The sequence below is a fragment of the Lithobates pipiens genome, unplaced genomic scaffold (genome assembly GCF_037356315.1).
Source record: "Lithobates pipiens isolate NorthernLeopardFrog02 unplaced genomic scaffold, aLitPip1_a1.2 Scaffold_1, whole genome shotgun sequence".
Classification (NCBI taxonomy): domain Eukaryota; kingdom Metazoa; phylum Chordata; class Amphibia; order Anura; family Ranidae; genus Lithobates; species Lithobates pipiens.
This window is the reverse complement of record NW_027507685.1, coordinates 204902660-204916281: the sequence shown is the minus strand read 5'-3', so window position 1 is coordinate 204916281 and position 13622 is coordinate 204902660. Positions and strand designations below refer to the sequence as shown.

At 43.2% G+C, this 13622-nt stretch overlaps 1 protein-coding gene across 4 annotated transcripts in view; it reads left to right on the top strand.

Annotated features, from left to right (window-relative positions):
• SLC8A2 (solute carrier family 8 member A2) overlaps positions 1-13622 on the top strand; it is a 321980-nt gene that overhangs the window by 294762 nt on the left and 13596 nt on the right. For all 4 annotated transcript variants that reach the window (XM_077480780.1, XM_077480773.1, XM_077480797.1 and 1 more), the window contains one exon: positions 9908-10007. In XM_077480780.1, coding sequence (XP_077336906.1) covers positions 9908-10007 — 100 coding nt within the window. The remainder of the gene's footprint in view (positions 1-9907; positions 10008-13622) is intronic.

The following is a 13622-nucleotide window of genomic DNA, read 5'->3' as shown; positions in this document are numbered from 1 at the left end:
TGGTCAGGGGGCTTGGGGGGGGGGGCAGAGGGAGAGCAAAGCCATGTGACACAAACTCTGGAGCCTACAGCCCTTCAGGGCCCCCCTGAGGAGCTGTTAAGGGATTTGTTTTAGCAGAAGGTTTCTCTGTCAGTGTTGGCAAGTGTTGGGAAGGTCACCTCCCGGAGTCTTTTCCCCAGTTCCCCAGTTGTTAGAGAAGTGGGGTAAGTAGACATCCCCGGGTGGGGGGGTACAGAGAATCCCAGCTGGTGACTAGGAGACACTGAGCAGTGTCACCTCACCAGTGACATAGGTCCCATCTTGGCTACAGGGATGGCACTCTCCTCCTCTTGCCTCGCTGAGCTCGGTTACCATTCCATGTTGCCAGCACACAGCACAGACACTTCCCCATCCTGGGCTGTTCTCACCTTGTGCTCCTCTCCAGTCAGAAATGGCTCACAGCTTCTCCCCAGCCAATGGGAACAGAGGGGTGTGGACTGTGGAAGGCAAAGTAGAATCCCAGTACTGGAGTGTGGCTGTGGGGCCCTAGGGCAGATCGGAGCTTGACTTTTTGGAGAATATGATAATATGACCGGGAGGCTGCATGGGCCCCCAGGAGCTAGGGGTGGGGTTGCGATTGTGACCCCTGCAACCCCTTTGGCTACGCCCATGGAGACAGCATTCCTGCACATGCAGATGTGGTGTTTTGCTGTATGCTTTTTTGCTGCATGGCTGTCCTATTGAAGTCTCGGAATCTGCCAATTAATCTTGCAACTACCAATCAGTGTCCTGGCCTTAACCCTCTCTCCCCCAAAAAGTTTGTTAAGAGGGAAAAAAAATCTCTTTTGCATTCAAGAAGTGTCTGGTACCCAATAACTTGAACTACCTTGCACCCACCATGCCTAACAACCCACCATATGCAGAAGGATGTCAGCTGTCTCTGGCCCTGGAGGTTCTCATTAGACCGAAGGAGGCCTGGGACCTTGCTACATACTATAGGCTGGTCACTCCTAATAGCTACCATTCCTGCCTCTCTTCTAACAAGTCTCCAGAAAGACAGAGAATTGTGATTCATCTTCAACCCTACACTGACAGGGGAAGAAAAATAATGCTGACATTGCACATCACATGACTATCAAATAGAATTGTGATTTAATTGCTCTGAATGCCAAAATGTATTACCAGTGTGTAGATTGCAGTCATACTCTGCATGCACAGAGGAGGTTTTTCACACCTATCTCTCTTTATAAAGCTGAATACACAATGCAGATTACCCTATTTGAATAACAAATTTCTAGTCCAATTTAAAAGCAAAATCGAATTGTACAGTGTAGCGTAACATCTAGCAATATGAAATATTCAATACATAAGTATGCTGTCCACTCCCCCTTTTTATTCTTCAAAAATGTACATTTGAAGAAGATAAGAGAGATAAGACAGAATGAACAGCAATGATCTTATCTGATGAAGTAAATCCCATCAAAGACTAGAAAGGTTTAAAAGGCTTTATCAATGTGTTTTACTCTAATATAAGATTCATGAACATGGATCATCTTTCCAATAAAGTGTCAGAATTTGCAGCAATTAAGGCTGTGTAAAATAGCTACTGGCTGTGACTAATGTATTTTATGGCTTTAATTATATTTTGTTAATCTTCTCTGGTAATATTCATGGACAGGCTGTGATATGGCAGACAGCTTCAGTAGATCAGCTTGATGAGAGCAGCATGTAAAGCCTCGTACACACGATCGGAAATCCCGCCAGCAAAAGTCCGATGAGAGCTTTTGGTCGGAAATTCTGACCAGGTGTATGCTCCATTGGACTTTTGCTGGCGAAATTCCCGCCAGAAAAAGATTGAAAGCAGGTTCTCTATTTTTCTGACGGGAAAAAATTCAGATCGGAAATTCCGATCGTCTGTAGAAATTCCGTCACTCAAAATTCCTATGCATGCTCGGAAACAATTCGATGCATGCTCGGAAACATTTTCTTAGCTCATCGTAGTGTTGTACATCACCGCATTCTTGATGGTCGAAAGTTCAGAGAACTTTTGTGTGACCATGTGTATGCAAGCCAAACTTGAGCGGAATTCCGTCGGAAAAACCATCCAAGATTTTTCTGACGGAAATTCCGCTCGTGTGTACGGGGCATAAGCATTCGGTGCTGGAGGTCTCAGCCATCATGATGCCCTACCCTAAGGCCCTCAACACTAAGGCTGGCCATACCTGGTTCGAATCTCAGGGGGATCAGTAGGAACCTACTGAGATTCAAACCATTAATGGATAGGCTTAATGTACCAAGTTGATTAAAGCCCAGTACATACGGCCGAATGTCGGGAGACATCGGCCTGGTCAACATAAAAAAATGCCCGACATTGGAGGGCTATTCTCCATCAGAACACAACAGCTCAGCAGGGGAGATCGCTATATTAACTTTGCATAGTTAGTACAGCGGCTCCGACCAGAGCTGACAATTTTTTTTTCCGTTCAACCCGCTGGGTTGAAAAAAAAAAATTTCATAGTGTGTACCAGGCTTTAGACAAGTTGTACCAACCTGCCTAAAGCAGGCCATAGACAGTGCAAAATTTGGAAAGAAATTTGCACGATTCCCCCATCAACACAGACTCCTGTCAAGCAATTGTCTGCTCCTGGCAGGGGCGTGCGGGAGAAGCCATGCCCGCCGGGAGCAGACAGAGACTATCACTAGCAGCTATAGCAGCTGCTGTATTAGTTTCCTTTTTTTAGGCCTCGTTCACACCTAGGTGTTTGTGATCACGCTGGGTCTCTGCCCGCAATACCAAAACGCTCTGCAAAACTGACAAATTGTACCACGCTTGTTCAGGTGCCATTAATTTCCAAAGGCACCTAAACGTTGGTGCGATTCTGCCACAATTGTCGCACGATAAATTGCACTTCAGTCGCGTCAAACTGCATCACGTGAAGATTGTCGCTCAAAAAGGAGCAGAAGCTTCTTTGGGGTGACCAGCTTCGCGTGGCAATCTATCACGTGATAATCGTGGCAGAATTGCACCCGCATTTAGGTGCCATTTGAAATTATTGGTACCTGAACAAGCATGGTGTGATTTGTCTGTTTTGCATTTTGGGATTGCTGGCAGAATTTGCGGTGATTCTGCCCTCAATAGCAAACGCCTAGGTGTGAATAGGGCCTTAGGTTTTTTTACCTATTTTTGACTGGTGATCCAGCCAGTAAGTCTGTTGCTTCTCAAAAAAACAAGCTCTCCTGCCATTACAGGGTTGAGACAAATCATTTAACACTGACAGGGATGCTCACAATGCAGCTTTTATATATATAAAACCCAGTAGTGGGCAGTGCATTGAGAGCACACGGGCGCCGCCCCCCCCCATACCTTTCACTGCCCCCCATCCATGCGCCTGCCCCTTTCAGGATGCCAGGTGCATGAATTCCTATGGCGGGGGTTAGCAGGAGTGTTTTTTTTTAAAGCACCAGATTAGAGCCAGAGGCTGTAAAAGGCTTCAAAAAAGGGTGGGCTCGGGGCACAGAGAGTGTGTGACGATATCAAATACATTTTTGCTATTTTCACACTAAAGTTCCTCCCTGCCAATCAGGAAGCAGGTTGTAAAGCCTGTTTCCTGATTGGCCAATACGACAAGTGATCCTTTTGGATGCCTAGCACTTAGCAAGAGGAAACACGCAGCCAGAGGAGACATGAGCTGGAGGAATGGACACCTCTCCCTGCTGCTTGCATTCTGGAGGAGACACAGGACTCAGAGGAGAGGACACCACAGCCCGGTAAGTATCGGACCTCCCGCGGAGGGGTGGTGCCCTCAGAATGTTGCAAGCCCCGCTCCGGGGGTGGCGGGGGGAGCTGTCAGTGCCACGAGCCCCCGGACACCAATGCTGACCTGTATTCCCTGATCTGTGTCATGCTGAACTATATACCCTGATCTGTGTCATGCTGAGCAATATACCCTGATTGGTGTCATGCTGAACTATGTACCCTGATTGGTGTCACGCTGAGCTGTATACCCTGATCTGTGTCATGCTGTGCTATATACCCTTATCTTTGTCATGCTGAGCTGTATACCCTGATCTGTAATGCTGAGCTGTATACCCTGATCTGTGTCATGCTGAGCAATATACCCTGATTGGTGTCATGCTGAACTATGTACCCTGATTGGTGTCACGCTGAGCTGTATACCCTGATCTGTGTCATGCTGTGCTATATACCCTTATCTTTGTCATGCTGAGCTGTATACCCTGATCTGTGTCATGCTGAGCTATATACCCTGATCTGTGTTATGCTGAGCTGTATACCCTGATCTGAGAGGCTGAGCTATATACTCTGTCCTATGATGCTGAGTTGTATACTCTGTCCTGTGATGCTGGGGCTATATACTCCTGACACTATAGGTGGAAACAAGTTGAATACAGGAGACGGAGTTTGTGGATTCTATAAGGAGTGGGGCTCATGATAAGTGGGAGGGGTCAAAAAGGAAGGTGGGGTCTGGCACCCCCCATCCTAACATGGTAAAACCGTTATCTTAAAATGAAAAAACAAACAAACAACTGTTTGCTGTACCTGCTTATAACGTGTAAGCTGGAGTCTGGCTTCAATGTGCTAGGGTATCTCAATCTGCTAGTCCATTTAACACTCCCCTCCCTGACAATGCTGCTGTCCAAATGTGCCCCCTATGCTCCTTCATCCAGAGTGGGGGCGCTCTAAAGCAGGAGGTGTGTCACTGGCCAGATCATCAGGTGAAAACAGAGGGGAAAAAGCCTAAAAAAAAGAAACGTAATACAGCCACCACATCTAATGATTTCTGTCCATATGACAGTGCTGGCTTGATGTTCCCGGTTCAGCTCACCCTAGACAGATTATTGCAAATGTAGGTTCAATTATTGTGATATGGTTCAAGTAGTTGTATGTGCTTGCTAGCCTAGAACTTCCTTACGATTGTACTTTTGCCTTACAATGATTGATATACCCCGAAGGAATATTCCTGTCTAGTTAAATGGTGATATTTTGAGTACACTTCTGATTTCTTTTTTTTATGTCACTCCAACAAATTGTCACCTTTTGGTATGTTATATGTTACTCCATTTCATTGTAAACTGAGATGAGGGTCTCTGGCTTTGTTGCACAATATTCATTGTATGACGTTTTGATAGGCTTGACGAATATTTGTAACTCTCTATGCCTTAAATAAACTTCTATCTTGATTATTAAAAAAAAGCTGCAATATATTACTGTAGCGGTACCCTCGTAAGCCCACGTACACACGGTCGGAGATTTTGCCAACCAAATCCATCGGATTTTGCCCGTCGGATTTAGTCCGACGGATTGTGTCCGAAACTGTTGCATACACACGGTCGGGCCAAGTTGGCGAAAAATCCGATCTTTCAGAACGTGATGACGTAATTTTGTTACGATGGGACTACATTCAGGCTAGTAGCCAATAGCTTTGATGTAGGAATTTGATCTGAGCATGCGTGGCACTTGGTCCGATCAAAATGCTCTACACATGATCGGATAAGGTCCGTCCGGCCCAGTTGGTCGGGAAATATTTCCAACATGTTGGAAAATTGGGTCGGACGGAGATTTGGACAGAATCAGTCCGATGCATACCACACACAGTCGGATTATCTGTCGACACGGTCCGATAAGACGCATTCCGACAGATTCTCCGACCGTGTGTAGGGGCTAAGGGCTGCTGAGTTGGTTATAGCAATCCGCTAATCACCCTGCTGCCAACCTCCCATTCACCATGTTAAAGACAATAAAACAGTCAATGATTGTTTCCTTTCTTTTAGACCCCTTTCACACCGGGTCGTTTTGCAGGCGCTAAAACCCCCCGCTAGCAGCCAAATATGGCCGCAAATCCGACGGTAAAGCGCTGCTATTTTCTACTGCCGACACACCTCCCGCCCCAGTGTGAAAGGGGCCTTATTGTCAGGATACAACGTAAATGAAACAAGGGGGGGGGTATGAGATGCCCATGGAGATATCACTTTGTAGGGTATCATCCATGGCCTTGGCCTAGTAAGTGGATTTTCCCCATAAAAATCCTTACTGCAGACTATTTATTCTTCTGTTTCTTGCCATATCTGACTGAAGATTTACTACTCACTGCTTCCATTTAAACAATAAGAATAATTCCCCTTTGTTTGACTGATGTGGTTTTCCTGTTACCTATCAGAAAGCCAAAGGCCTATACCGCCTATCTTCCATGGCTCAATGAACTAAACAGCCTCACAGTCTCTGGAAGTTCCTGATAACTTGGCACATGACAAACGATGGAACTATGGAAAGATGGAACAATTCTTCTGAGCCAGAGTACAGGTGCACCCCCCCCCCCCCCCCCACACACACACACACACTATACTGACACTTCCATTCCTATATCAAAACAATCAGGCCTGAAATGAAATACAGGCCTGGCTAAATTTACCTGCACCTGGGCCCTGCAGCTTGGAAATACTAATATATCACCTACCTGTAAGTAGAGGGTGCTACAGTACATTTTTGGTTTTGGGTTTAATACCACTTTGATGCTCTTACCCTCTCTGTAACCCTAAAATGAACTACTTGTAACCCTAACTGTAACCCTTTATGTAAGTCAAATTCTAACCCTCCCTGTAATCTGTAACCCTAAGGCTAACTCTCTTTAACCCTAACATTAACTCCCTTAGAAACCTAATACTAGCGCTCTTTGTAACACTAACCCAGTTGGAACCCTAACACTTACCCCCCTGTAACATTAACTCTAGCCCTCTCTGTCACCCTAACATTATCTCTCTCTCTGTACCCTTAAGATTAACTCTCTTTGTAACCCTATCCTTTCTTGTAACTCTCCCTCTCGCCAACCCTCCCTATAACCCTAACACTGCCCCTCTCTATAATCCTAACACTAACTTTCCCTATAACACTGCCCCTCTCTATAATCATAACACTAACTTTCCCTATAACCCTAACACTACCTCTCTCTATAATCCTAACACTAACTCCCCCTATAACCCTACCCCTCTCTATAATCCTAACACTAGCTCTCGCTATAACTCTAACACTACCCCTCTCTATAATCCTAACACTAACTCTCTGTAGCCCTAACACAACCCTTACCTTTAGCCATAATCATAACACTCCCTGTAACCTGAACACTAATTGTGTCTGTAGCATTAACTGTAACCCTTTGTGTAACTTTAACACTCCCTGTGTTCCCAGCACTAATTTTCTGTAACCCTAAAGCCTCATACACACGGTCGGACTTTGTACAAACTTTTCCGTGGACTTTTGTACAAAGGGCGTGGTCCACAAGTTTGTATTGCATACACACGGTCGGACTTTTTGACAACAAACATGAACGTAGTGACGTCACAACGTACTGACACCACTTCAAAAGAGGACGTTCAGTGACTCCAGTGCCACCTTTGGTCAACTTCTGTATTGTAGTCTGATCTTTTGCATTGGTTCTGAGCATGCGTGTTTGTACCTTGTACAAAAGTCCGATGCTTTTGCGTACACACGGTCGGACTTTGCTCCATCGGACTTTTGTTGCCAGAAAGTTTGTCCGTTCGCACAGCCAACAAAAGTCTGATGAAAACAGAAAAAGTTTGTCCGATGGAGCGTACACACAGTCGGATGTTGCTCCAAAACAGCTAATTTGCATGCTTGTTGTCAAAAAGTCCGACCGTGTGTACGGGCCTTAAGAATTTTCGTATGAATTTCACACCATTAGTGGGCTGCAGCAACAGCCGATTTTCGTGCGGCAATCAAATCTGAGGAATCTGAAATTTTTTGAACGATTTTGTCCGACTGATTTTTTTGTCCGACGGAACGATTTTCTAATTAATGATGGGAGAATCGTGCGAGAAATGTAATGCAAGAAAAGAAAATTTACGGAGAGAAAAGAAGATTCCCCACCACGAAAATTCTTTTCTGTAACAACATGAGGTGAAATTGAAGGCTTGGTCGGCCGAATTTTGAAAATCAATGGTGGCATCATCGGATCACAAAAAAAATTAACTTTTTGATTTTGAAAAGAAAATTTGCTTGAAATTCGACCATGTATGGCCTGCATAACTCTTTTTGTTACCCTAATTTAGACCTTTTCTGTAACCCTACAGTATCCCTTCCTGTAACCCTAACACTAACCCTCTCTGTAACCCTAACATGTACCCTCTCTGTAGCCCTGACACAACCCTCAATTGTAACCTTCCCTTGTCCTACCTCTAATCCTACCTGTATCCCTAACTATGATTGTAACCTTAAAGCGTTTGTTACCCCAACATTTCATATTGCTGATATGTGCCTGCTGTGCCATGCACTTGTATAAGAAAGTATCCTTTTCTCTTTGTATTGCTTTCTTTGTGTGAAATCCCTGTCAGTCCCTATACTTTTTTATTAAAAACTGGCCACACTAGGCATGAGAGCATGCCATGATCAGTTCGCTAGCTATGTTGGGAACTCAGTGTGCTCTCCTCTAATGATCAGACTTGTCCTGACATGCACAGCCATTCACTGGGAAGCTCAGTGTGCTGCTGCTTCTCCTCCCCCCAGCTCTTACAGTATGCAGCTGAGAACAGAGGTGATGTGATCACTTATAAAAAAAAGGGGGAAAAGGTATTGTTTTTTTTTATTTATATACAATTGTTTTGCCGTTCATTTCCATTTTATAGTTTACAAATTCTTTAACTCCTTCACCTAACCTTAAGTTTAACCTTCCTTGTATACCTAACACTTATGTAAACATGGTTGGACTTTCTGGCAGAAAAAGTCAGACGGGATCATTTCATCGGATATTCTGATCGTGTGTGGGCCTCAGCGGATTTTTTTTAAAGAAAATTCTGACGGACCTAGAAATAGAACATGTTTTAAATCTTTCTGACAGAATCAAGTTCTATCGGGAAAACCGTTTGTCTGTATGCTATTCTGATGGACCAAAAACGGCGCAAGGGCAGCTATTGGCTACTGGCTATTAAACTTCCTTTTTCTAGTCCCGTCGTATGTGTTTTATGTCACAGCGTTCTAAACGATCTGACTTTGGTGTGATTGTGTGTAGGCAAGTCCATTTCAGCGGAGCTCCGTCAGAAAAACCGTCAAAGTTTATTCTGATGGAAAAACCGGTCGTGTGTACGTGGCATAATTCTCTCTGTACCCATAAAACACTCTTTTTGTAACCCCTACACTAATTCCCCCTATAACCCTAACATTAACCCTCTATGTAACCCTAACACTAACTCTCTAACCCCTTCCTGATACCCTAATGCCGCGTACACACAACCAGACTTTTCGACGGACTAGCTCCGACGGTCTTCGCGACGGACTTTCGGCAGAGTTCTGACGGACTTTCCGAATGAACGGCCACACACAAGCACACCAAAGTCTGACGGATTCAAATGTGATGACATACGACCGGACTAGAATAAGGAAGCTCATAGCCTGTAGCCAATAGCTGCCCTAGCATCGGTTTTCATCTGTCAGACTAGCAAACAGACGAACGGATTTTTCAGCCGGACTCGAGTCCGTCGGAAAGATTTGAAACATGTTTTATTTCTAGGTCCGTCTGACTTTTGGGGAAAAAAAAGTCCACTGGAGCCCATACACGATCGTAATATCCTAGTCCGTCGTGTGTACGCGGCATAACACTAACTTTCCCTATATATAACAATAATAGTCAGTCCATCACCATGCACTACTTACCTTTTTATCACCTTTTCTTTTTCCATAACGATTATGAAGAACAAGGCTTTGCACAGACTTTTTTTTACTACATATTGGCAAAGGCTTTTCAGTTTTATATTGGCAAAGGCTTTTTCAGTTTCAAATATATTATATAAAGAAATGAAATGTAAAAATTACATTAAACTCTACAGATTATTGCACGTTACTCATTACTATGTTATACTATGTCTGCAATGCCCTACTTATTGATGTGTCTTCTCCCCACAGAGCACAGTGGACAAGCTTATAAAGAAAACAAACCTGGCCCTGGTGATTGGTACTCATTCTTGGAGAGAACAGTTCATGGAAGCCATCACTGTCAGTGCAGGTGAATTAAACTCATCATGACCTGTGGTGTTAAGTCAAGGTGGTGCACTATGTTGGATTCTCAATACTATAAAATAAGGTAGTCTTATATAGACATAGAAGAGCCAAAGCTACTTGCTGCCCTCTTGTGACTGGAATGGGGAAAATACAATGAGACAGCTGTGTTTTCATTTTTTCGGCACAGCTCAGGTTTTAAGATGCCTAATGAGAGTCTGATTTGAGGTATTCCCATGTGACCTCTTGAGAAGCATTTACTGATCACTTAAAGAGCGACTCAAAGAGCGCTCCTAATAGCTGATATTAGGTGAGTGAGGGGAAAAAAGTATTTACATAGTTACATAGTTACAAAGTTAGTCAGGTTGAAAAAAGACACAAGTCCATCCAGTTCAACCAAAAAAAAATATATATATACTATATATATATATATACACACACATACATACATATATACATATACCAGCCCATATACCCAATTCTATACCCACAGTTGATCCAGAGGAAGGCAAAAAACCCCAGCAGAGCATGATCCAATTTGCTAAAGCAGGGGAAAAAATTCCTTCCTGATCCCCCGAGAGGCAATCGGATTTTCCCCGGATCAACTTTACCTATAAATTTTAGTACCCAGTTATATTACGTACACTTAGGAAATAATCCAGGCCTTTCTTAAAGCAATCCACTGAGCTGGCCATAACCACCTCTGCAGGGAGTCTATTCCACATTTTCACAGCTCTTACTGTGAAGAAACCTTTCCGTATTTGGAGATGAAATCTCTTCTCCTCTAGACGTAAAGAGTGCCCCCTTGTCCTCTTTGTTGACTTTAAAGTGAATAACTCGACACCAAGTTCCCTATATGGACCCCTTATATATTTGTACATGTTGGTCAAATCCCCCCTTAATCTCCTCTTATCAAGAGTGAATAAATTCAGTTCCTCTAATCTTTCCTCATAGCTGAGTTGCTCCATGCCTCTTATCAGTTTGGTTGCCCTTCTCTGCACTTTCTCCAGTTCCCCGATATCCTTTTTGAGAACTGGTGCCCAAAACTGAACGGCATATTCCAGATGAGGTCTTACTAATGATTTGAACAGGGGCAAAATGATATCTCTCTCTCTGGAGTACATACCTCTCTTAATACAGGAAAGGACTTTGCTCGCTTTGGAAACCGCAGCTTGGCATTGCATGCTATTATTGAGCTTATTATCTACCAAAACCCCCAGATCCTTCTCCACTATGGATTCCCCCAGTTGTACTCCCCCTAGCGTGTATGCATATTCTTAGCCCCCAAGTGCATAACCTTACATTTCTCAACATTAAACCTCATTAAACCTCATCTGCCACATAGTCGCCCAATTAGACAGAGCATTGAGGTCTGCTTGTAAATTGGAGACATCCTGTAAGGACGTTATTGCACCGCATAGCTTGGTGTCATCTGCAAAGACGGAAATGTTACTCTTGATCCCAGACCCAATATCATTTATAAAGATATTAAAAAGTAAGGGTCCCAGCACTGAACCTTGGGGTACACCACTCATAACCTTAGACCATTCAGAGTAAGAATCATTAACCACTACTCTCTGAATTCTGTCTTTTAGCCAGTTTTCTATCCATCTACAAACTGATGTTTCCAAACCTGTAGACTTTACCTTACACATGAGCCGTGTGTGTGGAACAGTATCGAACGCTTTTGCAAAATCCAAATATATCACGTCCACCGCCACCCCTCTGTCCAAGGTTTTACTTACCACCTCATAAAAAGAAATCAGGTTTGTCTGACAACTCCTGTCTTTCATGAATCCATGCTGTCTGTTGCTCAAAATATTTTTTTCCTGCAAGAACTCATCTATGTGGTCTGTTATTAATCCCTCCAGTATCTTCCCAACTATAGAAGTTAAACTAACGGGTCTATAATTACTTGGTAAAGACTTTGTTCCCTTTTTAAATATGGGCACCACATTGGCCCTGCGCCAATCCAGTGGTACTATTCCTGTCATTAATGAGTCCCTAAAAATTAGATACAATGGCTTTGAAATTACAGAGCTCAATTCTTTTAGGATCCGTGGGTGGATGCCATCAGGTCCAGGTGCTTTCTCCACCTTTATTCTGTCCAAATATTTCTGGACCATATCACTTATGAGCCATTGTGGATTAGGGGCTGCGTCAGTACCACCCCCATTGTGAACATGAGCTCCCCCATGCTCCTTTGTATACACAGAGCTGAAGAAAGTATTTAATAAGTTAGCCTTCTCTTTGTCCCCAGTCACCCACTCCAGATTATTTAGCAAAGGGCCTACATGCTCAGACTTAACCTTTTTACTATTAATATATTTGAAGAATTTTTTGGGGTTTGTCCTACTGTCTTTTGCAATCTGTCTTTCATTTTGAATTTTTGCATCCTTGATTTCCTTTTTACATATTCTGTTAAATTCCTTGTAACATTTAAATGACAATAGTGTTCCTTCATTTTTATATTTTTTGAAAGCTCTTTTTTTATAGTTTATAGCTTTTTTAACTTTGGCCGTGAGCCACATTGGCTTTATTTTTAACCTTTTAAACTTATTGCCCATGGGAATATACTTTGCCGTGAGATCACAAACAAGCTTTTGAAGAATTCCCATTTCTGTTCTGTGCCCATTGGTGCAAATATTCTCTCCCAGTCTAAGTCCTGGAGAGCAGCCCTCATCCTTGGAAAATTTGCTCTCTTGAAATTAAGTGTTTTTATCTTTCCCGTATGTGATTTTTGCTTACAGCTAACATCAAATGAAATCATGTTATGGTCACTGCTACCCAGATGTTCCTTTATCTGAACATTAGTAATACGTTCTGCATGGTTTGAGATTACCAGGTCCAACAGAGCATCATTCCTAGTTGGGGCCTCAATAAACTGTACCATAAAATTGTCCTGTAATAGGTTTACAAATTTTTGCCCTTTAACTGTCCCAGCAGTGCCATTACCCCAGTCAATTTCTGGGTAGTTAAAATCCCCCATTATTATCACTGTCCCAGCCCTTGCAGCCCTTTCTATCTGTGCAAGGAGCTGAGTCTCCACCTCCTCATTAACATTGGGTGGTCTATAACAAACTCCAATGATTAACTTTGAACTACGCGCATCTGTATGCAGTTCTACCCATAATGCCTCAGACTCATCACACTCTCCGCCCACCAGGTCCTCTTTCTCACTCGCTTTGAGATTATTTCTCACATACATATTTGATCCCCTGCTGATTTTGTACGTTCGCCCACTGACAAAGAGATGATCAGTCTATAATTTTAATGGTCGGTTTATTTTAACAGTAAGAGACAGAATAACAACAAAAATTTCCAACAAAACGCATTTCAAAAAAGTTCTAAATTGATTTGCATTTTAATGAGTGAAATAAGTATTTGACCCCTTTCCAAAACATGATTTAGTACTTGGTGGCAAAACCCTTGTTGACTATTACAGCAGTCATACATTTCTTGTAGTTGGCCACCAGGTTTGCACACATCACAGGAGGGATTTTGTCCCACTACTCTTTGCAGATCCTCTCCAAGTCATTAAGGTTTCGAGGTTGACGTTTGGTATCTCAAACCTTCAGCTCCCTCCACATATTTTCTATGGGATTAAGGTCTGGAGACTGGC